The sequence below is a fragment of the Rhinolophus sinicus genome, linkage group LG11, assembly GCF_036562045.2.
Source record: "Rhinolophus sinicus isolate RSC01 linkage group LG11, ASM3656204v1, whole genome shotgun sequence".
Classification (NCBI taxonomy): domain Eukaryota; kingdom Metazoa; phylum Chordata; class Mammalia; order Chiroptera; family Rhinolophidae; genus Rhinolophus; species Rhinolophus sinicus.
Genome location: NC_133760.1, coordinates 1868668 through 1885388, shown reverse-complemented (window position 1 = coordinate 1885388; position 16721 = coordinate 1868668). Strand labels below are relative to the sequence as shown.

At 57.4% G+C, this 16721-nt stretch overlaps 1 protein-coding gene across 3 annotated transcripts; it reads right to left on the bottom strand.

The window, feature by feature from the left end:
• Positions 1-2542: 2542 nt before the first annotated feature.
• Positions 2543-16597, bottom strand: EPN1 (epsin 1). 3 transcript variants are annotated; one of them, XM_074315390.1, is made up of 11 exons: positions 16338-16597; positions 13182-13508; positions 9640-9889; positions 7465-7589; positions 7025-7099; positions 6450-6533; positions 5340-5643; positions 4772-4882; positions 4567-4653; positions 3220-3477; positions 2543-3117 (listed from the first exon to the last, which is right to left on the bottom strand). In XM_074315390.1, exons 2-11 carry the CDS (start codon positions 13407-13409, stop codon positions 2909-2911), a joined length of 1731 nt encoding a protein of 576 aa, XP_074171491.1. In that variant the 5' UTR covers positions 13410-13508; positions 16338-16597; the 3' UTR covers positions 2543-2908. The 3 variants fall into 3 exon arrangements, with proteins under 3 accessions (XP_074171491.1, XP_074171492.1, XP_019566460.1); XM_074315391.1 differs by lacking the exon at positions 16338-16597 and adding an exon at positions 16077-16260; XM_019710901.2 differs by lacking the exon at positions 7025-7099.
• Between the last annotated feature and the right edge of the window lie 124 nt (positions 16598-16721).

Below are 16721 nucleotides of genomic sequence, written 5' to 3'. Positions count from 1 at the left end.
TGCTCTAGATAGATGGAGGTTGTAAGCAGAGAAGGTTGTTCCCCAGGTGAGTGGAGTGATGCCACTATTGTCTGTAATTTTCTGTGCTTCAAATGTAAAGCGCATTAAAATTTGTATTCTAAGGTGCAAGTGTTAAATAGTGCTCTTTGAAGTTACAATTATTCAAATTGGCATAAAATAATGTGGATGAAATATAAAGCTAAAGAATTTGCCCTAAAGGTAGGAAAAAACATGGAAAATATGCTCAGTAGGAAACAAGACAGCAAAAAGAACAATTTCTGTGCGGAAAGCCTGTTGGAAACCCCTGGGGAGTATGTGGCTGTCCTAGGGGCTGGGGACACTATGAGCTTGCAGAGGGGGTGGGCGGCAGGCACTATTAGTCCCACAAAGCACAAGGTGTTACAGGAGCAAAGTGTTTTTTCAAGAGCCAGAGTCAGTATTTCAGGTTCAGTGACCATATGGTCTCTGTGACACCTACTTAATGCTGCCTTTGGAAGGTTCCATAGACAATATGAACACGGCGTGGCTGCATTCCAATAAAACTCTATTTACAAAAACAAGCAGCCAGCGCAAAGGCCAGTTTGCTGATCTGAGCTGGGACGTTTGTTGTGTGAGAGGCAATGGTTTGTCCTCAACACAGTAAAGGGCGTGTTGCTCAGACTGAAAGAACAAGGGTGCTAGGTCTGATGTGGAAGGACAGACCTAGGGGACCAAGCAGGGGACAGACGGAAATCTGCAGAGAGCAGGTGGGGCTAAAGGGAAGACAGCATTTGTTTTAAGGGAAATGCGAGGCAAAGTACAGGCTCGAGTGGAGTTTCTGGGGGAGAAAAACCAAGACAGAGGCGGGATGAGACTAGAGTGTGTGCAGCCTGGGGAGAGTCACTGCAAAAATGTGTGTATACACGATGAAGTGGATGTCTGCAGCTGCGTGTTGAGAGAACATTCCAGAGCATGTGTGAGAGGGAGGGTCCAGGTGAGAGTGAATGGGCTCTTGTATGCCAGTGTGTCTGAGAGCACTGGTCAGCACTTGGGGCTCAGATTTACTCAGGACCAGCCAATACCATGCAACCCGAGACCCAGGCCAGGCCTCGGTTTCTGGCGCCACCTGCTGGCTACAGACCGACAGGCCCTCCCCGCCAGAACGTAGAGGCCCTGTGGCCCTCCCTAGGTAAGCCCATTGTGGGCACCTGTCCACTTCAGGCCTGAGCACAGACGCCCTGGTCAGAACCACACCCACAAGACCCTTCCCAGCACCCTCAAAGGGCCTGAGCGGCTCCGCTGAGACCAACACCTGATCGGCAGGCCCTGGACACCACACATGGCAAGAGTGAATCAGGAAAGAAGGAATGACCATCACTTCAACATTCAGTGACAATGGGCCACTACCAACCCAGATGCTCGGGCCTAATGGGGGCCGGGGGAGGGGAGGGTGACTTAAACGCCAGCTCCTACTGAGAAGTGGTGGCTGGAATATTCTGGAAAGAAGACTGTATGAGGAGATATGAAATTTTTGAAGCTACTGTGTATCTCACTCACACTGTAAGCGGAGATGCCTAGGACAACGCTGAACCAAAGCCCCTAATTTACAGGCATGCTGTCACTGGGGTTTTATTGTTTTGCTATTGTTGTCTTCTCCATTGTAACATATGAGGAAACTGAGGAAAGTCTCTGACCTTTAAACTGTCCACCAGAGTAAACCAAACGAAATGTTATTTTCCTGCTGTGTGCTGCTTCAGAGGCATAAAGTAATGAGGCTCTCAGTCTCGATGGGCACCACAGCTAGGCCCCAGCATCGGGACATGCTGCCTCGGCCCTGGCCTGGGACAGCACCCCCGATCCTGGCAAGAGCCCCCTGCTCCCCGACCATCTCACTCCCACAGTGCATGGGGTGCCAGGCACCTCAAGTCCTGAAACAACTGGCCTGACGTGCTCCGGGCATCCCTGGGCCCATCCTCCTGGTGGCCCACTCCATCCGTCTGACACAACCTTCCAATCAGCATGGTCTGCAGGAGGGAGCCCGCTGGACCATCCACTGCGCAACAGGAAGTCTGACCGCCGCCTTCACCGACGCATGCTCACTCTCGCTGCCATCCGTCTGGGGGTTGCTGTCCCCACAGCTGTTTCTGACGCTCACATGCCACCCTTTCACGTTGGCCGCCTGGCCTGGGAGACACGGTCAGCCCTGGTCACCATGGGGGTAGGGCTGCACAGGCATCCTGGGTCAGCTTAGCTGCCCCCTCTGGCAGGACTCAGGCACCTGCCTGTCCCCTCACCCCATGCCCAGAGAGAGCATCTCCTCGGAAAGGACCACAGCTGGCTGACCTTGGGGTGCCTGGCCCAACCCTCACAAGGGGCCACGCCTGGGCCTGCACAGTTGCCACTCTGCCAGGACTTGGGGACCCCTGCACCCCACCGTAGGCCACCCCCATGGCTCCAGAAGTCTAGAAACCAGGGCTTCTGAGAAAGGTGCTGGCTCCCATGCCTGGGGTCCCCCAGGTGAAGGGCCACATGAATTGTGGATGGGAACTCGGGGAGCCACACCCATGAGAATTGCCATTTATTCCCGAAGTTGCCAAAATAATCACCAAGGAATCACCGAGGGTGTGAGGGGAGCAGGAGGCTCAAACACTGATTGAGGGGCCACCAGGAGTGGGGGAAGGGGAGGGGTGCGGCTGTCCCTCCCTTTCTAATGCCACGGGAAGGGGTCCTCCTCTGGCCAGTATCCTCCCCATCCCCCATGTCCAGTTTCTTTCAGGGAGGTGGGGGGGGGCATAGGAAGAGGTGTAGTGTGAGTGGCCCCAGGAGGGGAGGGTGCTGGGGGGGTCCCCACTTCACATGCACTCACAACACTGGTCTCCCAGGGAGCAGACACAGGAGCTGGGCTGGGCCCACCTACTCCCGCCCTGGCTTATAGGAGGAAGGGGTTAGTGTTGGGGGCCGGAGGGCCCGGGGGCATCATAGGAGGCAGGCCTGGGCCCCCACCCAGGGGAGAGATGTATGTCGGTGGCGCCCCCGAAACTGGGGGCCCAGGGCTGAGCCGGAGCTGGTTCAGGGTGAGTGTCGCAGGGGGTGCGGGCTGGAAGGGGTTGGTGATGGAGGGACCAGCAGCTGGGGCTCCTGCAGAGAGAAGAGGACAGAGGTGCACAGAGCAGAGTCAGGGGGTCTGCCCGGGTAGGTCATCGGCAGGACCAGCATCCCGGCTTCAGAGGCCACACTCACCACTTGGCAGAAAGGGGTTGGAGGCCTTGGCTCCTGGCGGCGTGGGGCCCGGCCGGCTCACCAGCGAGTCCAGGTCAACGAGGGCAGCATTGGGCCCTAGGAATGACTCTGGCGTCTTCCGCGTGGGCGGTGTGGGGGTCGGGGCAGCTGCGGGCGGAGGGCTCCCCACAGCCTCAACCAGAGAGCCCCCGACTCCACTCATGTCGAACGCCCCGGGACTGCGGGCAGGCACCTCTCCAGCAAGCAGCTCTAGCTCCCCTGGAAGGAGCACAGGGGGCTCACCAGAGAGACGGGTGGCGGGAGTCTCGAAAAGGAGGCCCGTGGTACCAAGTGGCAGAGCCCAGGGCCAAAAGCAGGAGGGCCTGAGGCTGAGGGACAAAGGTGGAAGGAACACTATCTGATGGGACCCAGGGCAGGGATGCTGGGGAAGAACCACCCACGACTGCACCCAGCAGGTGGGGGGAGGTCACACCCCACAGTCCAGACAGAAGCGCATGGTGGGGAAACCCGGCAGGCGATCCCAAGGGACTAGACAACATTTGTTATTTTGAGATGACTTAAAAAAAAAAAAAATCCTACCTAATGCTGGGAAAAAAATGCACCAATTTATATGACCAAAGAGGTGTGAAAGAATGCAAACTGCAGACTGAGTAGTAATCTAAAGAAATCCTGGGACAAGGGAGAGGGTAGTGTTGGCAATACCCATCCTCCCTGCAGGAGCAAGAGCCAACTGGTCCCCAGGTATTTCTGGTTACATAAAAGTCTGCTTCACTCAAAGAGATTAAAATACATATAATAAAGAGACAAAAGATAACATCACCAATGATGGGAAAACAGACATCGCACCTCCTGGGAAGAGGCTCTGATGAGAGCTCCCGTCACAGCACAGAGACACCCACACGGAGGGATAACCCCCCAGACTGTCAGGACCAGGTGCTAACCTGGCCCACGAAGAGGGAGGGGTGTGTTGAGACGCAAGGTCTACTGTGGATGGGACCCTGGGCAATGGGCACGTGAGGAAAGGGAGCACTGTCCCCTCCAGTCACCACCCCCCTGGTGATGCAACATAGGCAGAAGCATCTGGGGAACCTGCAATGCACTCAAAGACACATTCCAGGGGGACAGAGAGGTCAGGGGTCAGCATTTGGGGAAGCTCAAGGAAAGGAATCCTTTGTACTTTGTTTGCAATTTTTCTCTAAGTCTGAAATTACTTCAAAAGAAGGTTAAAATGCTCCTTTTGAAGCTCATACAGCTCAATGAAGCTGTTTAAACAAGACGGGCCCACCCTGGGGCTGCATTCGTCCCTGGAGCGGTGGTACCGGGACAGGCGAGATGGCGGGCACTCACCTGTGCTGCTCCCCGAGGCCGGCAGGGCCGTGCGCAGTCGCTCGAAATCCGAGAACTCATCAGGCTCCGTGTCAAAGCCCCCGACCACTGTGGGGTCAGGACGTCCACTCAGCTCCCCCAGGGCCTGCCTTCTGCCCCGCCCCACTTGGGACTCAGGACCAGACTCATCACTTGTGACTGCCCCCGCCCAGCACCCACCCCGTACCTGCAGTGCCATTGGTGCTGGGCTTGGCAGGTGACCCCCCCCAGGGGTCTGAGAAGGCCGGGGCCGGGGCCCAGGGATCGGAGGCTGGGGGTCCGCTGACGGGGGCCCCACCTGGATGAGGAAGGAGGCAGTGAGGGGCTGGGGCACCACCTGCTGTGTGGCTGGGGGTTTGTCTCCTCTGAATCAGTGGCTGTTCACAAACAAAAGCCCCCACTCCAGGGCCCCTCCCCTCATGACATTCCAGGCCTGAGCGCTCACACTTCCTGGCCTTTGCCCGAGGTCCCCTCTGGGCCAAGCCCTCCTCAGCCCTGAGGCTCTAGGCTGACCCCAGGAAGCCCCAGCCAGGGTGAGGGGACTCATCTTTACTCACCAGGCCTGCTCACCTGCCCACCCTACTCAGGCACCTACACTCCCCGTCACTGGGCATCCAGACCCTCCCAGCCTCCCCCCAGTGCCCTTCCCACTGTCCCCTCTTCCTGCCCTCCTCTGGGCTATCTTATTGACCCCTCCTCCTCAGGGCCCCAGGCATGCCCAGGACTGCATCCTGGACGTGGGGGCCGGCACTCACCGTCTGAGCTCCCCCATGGATCAGGCGTGGGCCCCTCACCAGCTGCGGGAGCCTGGGTCCCACCCCATGGGTCAACTGGGGGCCCTGAAGAAGCAGCAGGCCTCCAGGGGTCCCCAGAGGCCGGTGTAGGGGCTGGACCACCCCATGGATCAGCAGCTGGAGGGACAGGGGGTCCCCCCCAAGGGTCCGAGGTGGGGGCAGCTGTGGGGATGGCGGTGGCCATGGGCGCTGGGCCCCCCCAAGGGTCTGAGGCTGGGGGAGGAGCCGGGGCAGTAAAGACATCAGCAAGATCCATGAGGGATGACTGCAGAGAAGAAAAAGAGTGTGAGGGGGAGGGGTGGAGAAGAGGCCCAAGAGCGTGCAGAGCAAGGGGCAGGGGGTGGGTGCAGGAGTCATGGGGAGGCGGCAGCTATGCCCTGTTCCTGGTACCCCAGGGCCCCCAGCCCGGCCCTCACTGCACCTTCACCCCTCCATCCACTACCCCATGCCCACTAGGGCCCCTGAGCAAATGAGGGCAGAGGTCAAAGCCATTCATGCCAGGGCATCCTACAGCCTCCAGGAAGCCCTGCTGATCACGCACCCCAAGTCAGCTGGGGGACCCCAGGTTCCTAGGCACACCTAGCCCAGGGCCCAATACACATTCCACGTCACTGCATGCTCCAGGCCTCCCAGCGTAGCACACGCATTAACACACACACACAAGTTCCCTGCATCCTGGGTGGACCCTGCTGCCCAGAGCCCAGTCTCCCTGGATGTGGAGATGCCCCCCACCCTCCTACCTCCTCCTCAGGATGAAGGGACTAGTACGGGGCTGGGACTCCCTCTGAGGCCCCTCTGAGCTTAGTGGGGCACTGGTAAAGTCCTTGGGCCAGGCCAGCCAGGAGCTATCTGCTGCCCCCCATCAGGAGGGATCTGGTCCCCACCCCAGAAATCTGGAGCAGCCTTGTGACCCACAACCACTGTCTGGGAGGCCGGCTGTGCTGTGAAGACACTCAGGACACCCACGGTGACGTAGTGAGGTTAGAGGAGAGGCCACAGGACAAGGCCAGCGTGGACACCTGTCACATGCACGCAGCGCAGGGGTGCAGAAAGAGCCCCCCACGCACTCACCTCCTCCTGGCCCCCCGTCTCCCGCTTGCTCTCCTCTATGGCCATCTGCAGCCTCAGGTCATCCCCACGGCGGATCCTTTCCTCCTGTTTGGGCCATGGAGGCAGGCAGCAGGGGAGGGTCAGAATCGGAATGACTAGACAACCCAAGAACCCTCTCCCATCCAGACAAAGGCGACCGAAAATTAAAATGGGATGCGGACGACATGTGGGATGGGGTGGGACACAGGGTGGCAGGTCAGGGTGGGGACGAGGATGCTGCTTGGACAGGATGGGAAGCACGGGCCCTCCTGCCAAGCGCCGCACTCAGGCATTTCCTGCCTGGAGCAGGGGACGAAGCCAGGGCTGTGCTGGAGGGAGGCAAAGGCCCTCTCCACCCAGAGCAGCTACCAGGCACCTGCTTCACGTATGGTGTCGTCTTCAGGATCCACCTTACACGGGGTCCTATAGCTAAAAACGCTGCGGTGTGGGAACTGTGGACAGGCCAGTGGGGTGGGGACCCTTCAGGAAGGTGCAGGGAGGTGGGGGTCTGGGGAGGGTCTCAGAGGGGCCTGGGGGGGTGGGGGGGCTGCTCTGACCTTATCGTGCTCTTCACGGCTCAAACTAAGGGCCAGCTGGAGCTGGACGTCATCCTCAGGGCCGCAGGACGGGGGCTGGGGGAGAGAGAGTGTGAGGGGGCCGGGGTGGGGGAGGCAGGCAGAGAGAGAGAGAGACAGAGACAGAGAGAGACACCCCAAACTGGTAAGGGGCGGGCAGAGACAGAGCAGGGAGACGAGCTTGGGCAGCGGGGACGGGAGCCGGCCAGGACAGGGCCAGGGCAGGATTAGCATCCAGGGAGAAGAGGGAGAAGGTGATTCCCAGGACAAGACAGAGGACCAGCAGACAGATAGAGAGACAGAGGGAACAGGCCCAAGAGAAGGGGTGGGCGGGGGCTATGGGTGAGGCATGGAGATGCGATGGCAGAACAGAACAGAAGTCACACCAGCAGCACCCCCGGCCCCCGCCCCGGCCCCGGCACCTGATCCGCCTCCTCCTTGCTCATGGCCAGGGCCAGCTGCAGCTGCAGCTCCTCCTCCCCGCTGCTCTGCGGCCACGCCTGCTCCGCCTCGGGCGGGGGCCCAGAGCCCACGGCTGCAGAGGATGCTAGGGAGGAAGAGCCAGTGAGATGCAGAGGGAGAGACGGAACCCCACAGCCCAGGCTGTGGTCTTCTGCTTCCAGCCTGGCCACCCCCAAGACCTCCACAGGGACCCAGACACCAGGTTTCCTAGGAGCGGTGGGAGTAGGGACTGTGAAGGGGGTTATCAGCCCGAGGACAGTCCTATGGATACGAGAGGGGACTTCAGGAACCTGAGCCCGAGACCAGGGCTCCTGCACCGTGTGGAGGCAGGGACTCCTGTGTGCCTAGGGCTTGTCACAGGGCCTTCCTCCCTGGTCTTGGCCAGGAAAGGCCCCAGGACGCCCCAGGTGGGAAGGTGGGGTCTCAGGGTCGAGGGCTGGTCGGCACTAGCTCTTGCAGGACCACAGCATTAGGGGGAGGCACAGCACCTGTGTCCTGGCCCTCACCTTCCCAGGTGCCCCAACCCCATCCTGGGTGATCAGCCAGAGTCAGAAACGAGGGAAGGATGGCGAGACCGGGAAGGCAAGGGCTGACCGTGAGAAGGGCAGAGGAACAGGGCACAGGCAAGGCTAAGGCAGGTGTGGATGAGCTGAGCCGACCAGGCACTGCCCTGCCCTCCTGTGCCGCCAAGTCCATGGAGAAACCATGCGGTCCCATGACAGAGTGTTGAACACATGCTCCCTGCCCCCACACATAGTGACCCAAAACGGACTGGCAAACTAGGCTGTGACCACACCTGCCCCACCCTGCTCTGCTCGGCCCACAAGCTAAGACAGGGTTTCACATTTTTAAGCACCTGCGGGTCGAGGGAGGCATCAAAAGATGAAAAAATATCTCAAGACATGCAAAAATTACACCATATTCAAATTTCAGAGTCTGAGAATAAAGCTGGAGGAGCACAGAAACTACCACTCACATAGGGGCCCAGCCAAGTGGCGGGAAGGAGGCAGCCCCTAAGGGTAAAGCGGAACACACAACGACTAGCCCCACACAGGATGCCCGCCACCCTGCTCCGAGACCCCTCTGAGAGCACCCTCATCCCCACTGCACACCCTCTCCCTCTGCCTGACATGCCATCTTCCATGGCTCTGGGCACATCCCTGACGTCCTCATGGGTATGGGACATGACAGGCACAAGCAGAATGCCTGACCCTTCCCCGACACGCCAAGCTCCTGAGGGTCACGGGCTCTCCTGCTACACCTAATCTGCCCCACGGGCCCAGGCGACCCACCTGCAGGTAAGCTTCACCATTAACGTGTCCCCACCCCCACCCCCGCCCCATGCCCAAGGACAATCTCTGGGCACTAACCAGATGTTTGTCTTACCTGCCTAAACCCTCTAGTGCCGTTCCACTAAGCTCACACCTCGTGTTTGGACTAGTTTCAGCAGCGACGCCCACCCACCCAGGCTGCCACACCCTTCCCAGCACCTCTGACTTGCACTCCCGGCGGTCAAACTACAAGGTCCCGAGACAGATGCCCTTGGACTTGTAGTCCCTCTGTTTCAAGTGGCTTTCAGATGGTGGTCGCCACCTGCCAAACGGAGCTCGCTCGCATGAACAACTTCTTAAAACTTAATAGGAGGCTCTGCCTCCAGATGGATAGGACAGCCCCTCAGATATCAGTGTACACATCCCCTCCCTAGAGGGCTGCCCCTAACCACAGGGCATGGGGAACCCCTCCGGTGGCCTCCTCTTCCTTTGGGCGATGACCCCTTTCAGAAGGACCGCAGCACATAGGTCTGGCAGCTCCAGGGCCCAGGCTGAGTGTAGGGCACACATGGGCCCTCAGGAGACACTGGCTAACATTTGAGGACAAATGGGTAACACATGCCAGTTCTAGGGCCCACTGTGAGAGGGAAGCATCACGGGGCCACGGGGGAGGCCCGAGGCAAAGGGAAGGGCCCGTGCGAACCTTCGTCCTGGTGAGGTGGACAAGGAGGGAGCAGGCAGGGGAAAGCCTGAATTTGGAGCTCGAGCCCTGCTGGCCAGCAGAGAGGGAGCAGGAGGCCTCAGCCACCAGGAGAGAGGGGCAGGGCATAGCGAGGAGGGGACATGCAAACTCTGGGGACTCACCCGTGGCGGTCTGCGCCAGCTTCTCCTTGGTCTTGAGCGCGTGGGCACGCTCCTCCCGCAGCCGGTCCTCATCACGCAGCAGGGCCACCAGCTGCTTGGCCTTTTCGCGCACATTCACGCCCTGGTCCTTGCCATCGCGATCCACGTACTGGAAGTCCTTCAGCGTCTGCACAGCGTACATGTTCTCCTTGCACTGCTGCGACACGCGCTCTGAGCCCGTCTTGATGAGGTACTCCATCAGCGTCATGGCCTGTGGGGGGACAGGTGCATGGCCTGTGATCTACGTGCATCTCCATAAAAGGACTTGCGTGGGGACATGAAAGCTGTGATCACCACAGGCCCGTCTGGGTACCGCTGAGCAGTGCAGACCCTGCCCAGTTCTGTAAAATGAAAATCTAAAGGAGCACGGCCACAATATGCGCTTGTCATACCATGCTCACAAGTGCACTGGCCCACAGCTCGTCACATTGCACTCTCCATCGTCCCGTAAGTTTGGAAATGTGTCACCACTTCACACGTGAAGCTTCACATCAGCATGCCGGGAGGGAGGCCTAGGCCCGGGCTCTCCGGGGGAGGACATGGAGCATGCTGGGAGGATAGGGAGGAGGGAAACCTTTTGGTGTCTTCTGTGTTTTATGACATCAGAACAAATTCTCTAACAAATTAAAACTAAATGAAAAAAAAAAAAAAAACCCACATAAGGCCTTCGTGGTGTCAGAGCCCCAGCTTCATGCAGGTCTGGGGAGCAAGACGTGGGGTGACAGCCCCTTGCAGACTCTGAGGAAGGCCACCCTTGAAAAAGGGCAGGTGAGTCTCCGAAACCCGCCCAGGAAATAACGCAAGGAGGGGCCGGCCATTTGGGGCAAGCTCTATGAACCTAAGGTCTGCCGGGGGCCCTACTGTGGGTCACCGACATCTCTAGGACCTGGGTATGGCATGGTTTCCTGCAGGTGTGCTCACAGTACATATGTCTGCCATGGGAGGTTAGTATTTAACTTGCCCTCCAGGTCTCTGCACATTAGATGAAAAAGGAAAGGACAAGCCACACCCACATGGAAGGCGCTCCACAGCTCCCAGGCCAGCCTACTGCTCACCACATGTAGCAGAACTTCCCAGCGGAAATCAGACCCCCAGTCTCCAATGTAAGACCGGCAAATATCAAACACCCACCTCAGTCCAAGTCAGGCCTTGCACCAAGTGAATTCTGAAAACTTTCATTTTCAGACATCTGGGGACTTTAGAATTGCAGTTAAAAAGATGGTGGACCCAGAAAGAACCCAGACATCCTTTAGGGTGGGATGTGCACGAATGAACTGTGTTCACATGATGGGAACGTATGGATGGCTGTCGCATGCACCCATCTCCCAGACACGGCAGGGAGCAGAAGAGGAATCATGAGTCCCTGCAATAAAGTTCTAGAACAGTCTCGGCAGGCAGAAGGCAGGGCCCAGGACCTCTAGGGGTGGGAAGCATCCTCTGCTTCCCTCTGGGTGGTGGCCTCACAGATGCAGAGAAGAGCGAGTGGGTTACTATAGACATGACGTATACCTCAATGGGAAATGAATGGACAACGCTTTCTGAAAGTGGCCAACTAGACACCGTGTTTCCCCGAAAATAAGACCTAGCTGGACAATCAGCTCTAATGCGTCTTTTGGAACAAAAATTAATACGAGACCTGGTCTTATTTTACTATAAGAGTGGAGCTTACATAATAAATATACTATAATAAGTATAATAAATATAAAACTGGGTCTTATATTAATATTTGCTCCAAAAGATGCATTAGAACTGACTGTCCGGCTAGGTCTTATTTTCGGGGAAACACAGCAGCCCAATAGTCCCTATTAATTCTCCAAACAACTTGGTCAAGGATGTTGGGAACAGCAGAAGGAGTGTCAGTTTAAGATAGGGCTCGGCAAACATTTCCGAGTCTCAGGACCGTGGTCCCGTCCCCCCACACAGCTCTGGGGCCTCGCTGTGCTCAAGCTTTGTTTACCAAAGCAGGACGTGGGCCAGATTCAGCCTGAGCTGGAGTTTGCTGACCAGACCCTGCATTCCTCCGTCAACGCATGTGACACACCAAAGGCAAGAGGGGTCCTGGGGCTCCCCTCCCAGCCCCACCGCATCCTGGGTGACCCGAGCCTATTTGTGCCTCAGTTTCCTCACCTGGAAAACAGAGGTAGGAGGAAAAGTACCTCCACTGTTCTCTGCCCACAGCAGCGTTTCCCCAGCCGCTGGCCAGGAATAACCTGCCATCCAGCCCCCCTGAGCTGCTCTCCCGGTTTCAGGCCTGCAGGCCATGTCCCTGCCAGTCACTTCCTCACAAAGGCTCACCTGGAAACCATGAGTCAATCGAAAAGCTGACCCAACCTTGATGTGTCAGGGTGGGCAGGGAGCCAAGCCAGAGGAAACCGGCCTTGGATCCCTGCTCTGAGTGGGGCCACCTCTCCAGGCCCAGTCTCCCAATCTTGGAAACGAGAAAAGCACCAAAGCCTCCATAGGTCAGAGAGCCTGGCCAGAGCAGGCCCTCGGCCGACTTTTATACAAGAGTCAGCAACAAGAGGCCCCACTAACCCTCCTGAGCCGGACTTGCTGGCCCTGACACCCGGGCTCAGACCCTCACAGGGAGGGAGGTCCAGGGACTGGCCTGAGGCCACACTGCCAGAAGTGGGGCCTGGGCACCTGCCCCAGCCTGTGCCCTTGGCCATTTCTTGACCTGAATGGGGGATGCCAGGCCCCCAGAGCAGCAATCAAACAGGAACACAGCCACTGAGCGCTGCCTGCAGACTCATCCCCTATGCCCAAGGCCTGTGGTTGGTCTGTCTGGCCACTGGATCAGTGTATGTGCACGGATCACTGAGGGTAAGTAAAAGGCCACTTCTGTGGAGGGTACTTTGGCCACATTTATCAAAACGACACATGCATGTGTCCTTCAAACCAGAAATTCCAGTTCTAGAAAATGACAAACATACGACGATAATCAAGGCAGTCGTGTCTGTAAAAGTAAAAACATTGCAAACCACTTAAAAATCCATCACCAGGTAGCTAGTCACATCAATTATGATCAACCCATATAGGGGACTGTTATGCCCTTGTAAAAAGACGCGACAAGCCTCTTATGTACTGATGGGGAATGATCTCTAGGGCTTAGGCTAGTTTTTCTACTTAAAAGTCGGGTACAATTCATGCACGATAAATTCACTCTTTTTAACGTACAGTTCTGAGTTCTGACAACTGCATACGGTCAAGGGACCACCCTGCAATGAAGGAAGGTGGCCCCAAAACTTCCCAGGGGCTGCCCATTTGCTTGAATGTACACACACAGGTGGCCCTGGAAGAAGACAGGCTGGGGACACGGCTGCCCTGAGGGAGCAAACTGGGCACCTGCTTAGACCGTCCAGGTGGGTAGGTCCTGTGAACATGCCACTTCTAAAAGAAGTTTAAATCGTCAGGTTCAAAACTCGAGAAACGTTACGTCTGTGGAGATTCTGCGGAGACGCAGAAGCGCAGCCCACCAGCACACCCTGCTCACGCCCTCTGACCTTGTACACGTGCCTCCAGTTCTTGCCGTGGTCGTTCAGCCGCTTCCAGATCATGCTCATGATCTCTGAGAAGGCGACGACGTTGTAGGTGAGGTCAGCGATCTCAGACATGAGCGAGCTGGACGGGCCCCAGGGGTCGTTGCTCGTGGCCTCGCGGACCTTGATCTCAGCCTCTGAGTAGTTGTGGACGATGTTCTTCATCTGGCGCCGCAGTGACGAGGTCGACATGGTGGCCGGCGGGGACGCGGGCGATAGGCCCGCGGGGACGTGGACAGAAGAGGTGACTAGAGGAGGGAGGCCGCGGCAAGGGCTGGCGGATCACCGCATCTGAGGAGACGAGAGGACTTTGAAAACACAAGGGACACCTGGGGCCACTCAGGCCGAATCCCCGCCCTGTGGGACCCCTAGTGCCCCCCAGGTCGAGGACACAGTTCTAGGGCCCCTCGAAGACCCTTGACACCCTCCATCTTAGGCACCCCATCCATTTCGGTTCCTCAAATGTGCCCAGCTTCTTCCTTCTCTGGGCCCCTGCTCAGCGAAGCAGAGCATGCAGTGACAGATCACAGGCCCCGGAGACACACCCCAGCTCGACACTTCCTGGCCCAGCCACCTGGGTAGGCTGAGAACTCCTGCACCTCTGTTTTCTCCTCTGTAAAATGGGGCTCCATTCAGTAACCAGGGGAGCTGAGAGCTGGGGAGTCCACTGCCCATGTGGACGGTGTCACCCTGTGAGTGGCTCAGCCTGCCCTAGCTCTCCCTCACCAGGTGACTCCCACTTGCCCCGAGGGCACCACTTAAGCTTCCCAAATCTTAAAACACCTGAACGCCAAATACTCCATTTCCGGGGGACCTGTGGGTAGACTATCAGCTTGGTGATCTTATACTCATTTGTCTGATTTTTCGGCCAAGGCTGACACACCACGAGCCCCATGGGGGCAAAAACCGCATTTGTCTGGATATGGCTTTTCCCATCAGAGGAGCTGGCCCGAAAGAGCCATTCAATAAACCAGAAGGGAAGGAGGGAGACCAGGAAAGACCTCTGGAGCAGGGGTGGAGGGGACCAGAATCCACGGCAGAAACAAGGACACACAGAAAGGAGGCCAATGAAAGGGAGTAAAGAGATGCGGGGCGGGGGGAAGAAGGGAGGGAATGTTGGGGCAAGGCTCAGGACAGGCAAGATAAGGAATGACACAGCCTATGGCCAGCTGTGTGCCAGGCACTCACTGAGCATTATCTCATTTAACACAGGGGGCAGTGTTCTCACAGACAGGCCCATGAAGATTAAATAATTCAGCGAAGGTCACCACTAAGCCTGGTAGCACAGACACAACCCCAGGCCCACCTGTGATTCCAAAATTTATACTTTTAAATTAAACTTTGCCAAGATGAAGGTGATGGGAAAGGAACAGAAGGGCGGGAATCAGGCAAATTATAACAATCCTAGCACTCACACAGCCCTGACCCTGGACCAGGTGCTCTCTTAAGTGCTTTACACAGAAGAATCAGTTAATCCTCACAAGTCCATGATTCACAGCCACCTCACCAGGGAGGAAACTGAGGCACAGGGAGGTGGACATGTTTGCCCCGGGACAAAGCAGGCTCTGACCACCACAGCCTATGGCCTCTCCAAAAGCCCCGGAGATCTCCTGAGCCCTCCCACCACCCGAGTCCTGAGACCAGCAGCTGGCCCCTGCCCTGAACCCAGGCCAAAGGGCCAGGCACTAGGAGACAGATATGAATAGCTGAAAAGAGATAGCTAAGGCGCCAAGACAGGCCCAGCCAGACACACCAAGATGAAGAGATGATGTGACACATACAGAGAAGGAGAGTGAGAGGCAAGGGAATAAGGAAGACAAGGAGAGAAAGAGGCACAAAGAAAGCCAGGCAGAGGAGCCACCCAGAGACGTGGTGAAACAGACAGAGGCACAACCAGAAACGGACAGACACCAACCAGAAACAGACACGTGGAGACAGCCAGGCAGGACAAGGAGAAAAGGCCCTAAAACAAAAAGAGGCAGTAACCTGGGACTGAGAAATATCACAGAACTGGGATATAACAGAAAGAACACCAAGTCCTGACATCAGCTCCCAGGAGACCAAACTCCACTCCGAAATGAAGGGAAGACCCCTACCCGGCAGCCTGTTGATGAAATAAGATGAACACATGAAGTGCTTGGTGCTGTGCCACACAAACAGTAGGCGCTCAAGACATTGGCTGCTACCATTATCAGAGAAAGACCACATTTCCCAAAGAGTGGCATGAAAGGGATGCATTTATGTTAAAGTGTGTTGGAAAAAAATACACAACGAGCTTTCACAGATGTTGCTTAGAATGAGACTAAGCTTTTCAAACAACTCGATTCAAAGGAATTATTAGATTAGAGAACAAATGATATGGCAAAATTCTCCAAGGGATCAAATGACCATTATCAAACATTTGTGCAAAAGAAAATCTGTAATAGTGGGAACCAGAGCTCCCAGTCATTAATTACACACTTTCTACCTGCCAAACAACATTGGGCACTTTACATGCACCACCTCCATCAAAACGCACAGCGACCCTGTGAGTAGGAACTATGAACACTCTAATGTTAAAGGCTAGGACACTGAGATGTGGAGACATCTCAGTCCAGCTGGCACATCACAGGCTAGCAAGCGGTGGGCCTGACTGCAGAGCCACACTCTTCATCACCAGACTCAGGAGCCTGGGGGAGGGGCAGATCCTAGACCAAGCCACAGACCCTCGGAGGGGGCCTCGGTGTGGGAGAAGACGGGACAGGGCAAAAATGAGATGGCAAGACAGCAGGAAGAGAGATGCACCAGAGGCAGAGAGGAGACGCCAGGGGAACTGAAGACATGCAAGCCCAGAAGAGAGACACGAACATTAATCCTTACCATCAGACACGAGACGTGACAGAGAGGCAGAGGCAGAACGAGACCCGGGGCAGACACACGGGGACAGTACTTTGTAAAAACAGCAAGACAGGGACACGAGCAAGGCCGAGGCCCAGGCGGACCCGCGGGAGACCGAGGCCCTGAGGCAGACACCGGAGACGGAAAAACGCGGGCGGTCCAGGCCCACCGGGCGCAGAGACACGAAGGTCGCGGAGACGACCGGGGACCGGCAGACGTCCGAACGCCCCAGCCCGCGCTCACCTCGGCCCCCTCACGCCGGGCTCCGGGGGGTCATGGCGGGCAGCCCCCTGCCCCCGCTCGGCCTCGGTGTCGCGGGGCGCGCGCCGAGCCGGACACGGAGGCGCGCTCGGACGGACGCACGGAGGACCGCACTACGACGGCCCCGCCGCCCCGGCGCCCGGGACGGGCGCAGAGAGCCGGGCGGGGGAGGGGAGCCGCTGAGCGGACGGGAAGCAACCGAAAGAGGCGACGGACCGGAAGCGGAAGCGGGCGTGTGCCCCACCTGAAGCGAGCCTGAGCAGCCCCTCCCGCAGCTCCGCCCATCTTCGCGGCGTCACTTCCGGCGCGAGCCCGACGCCGTTTGTCTCACTTCCGCCCGCCGCCTCAAAGACCGGGAACGCGCAC

Excerpts from the sequence above, each read along its gene's own strand:
- EPN1 (XM_074315390.1), bottom strand. The coding sequence starts at position 13,409 with ATGTCGACCTCGTCACTGCGGCGCCAGATGAAGAACATCGTCCACAAC. Across the intron at positions 9,890-13,181 it reads ACTGGAGGCACGTGTACAAG|GCCATGACGCTGATGGAGTA; the intron begins GTCAGAGGGCGT and ends GTCCCCCCACAG. Across the intron at positions 7,590-9,639 it reads GCTGGCGCAGACCGCCACGG|CATCCTCTGCAGCCGTGGGC; the intron begins GTGAGTCCCCAG and ends CTTCCTCCCTAG.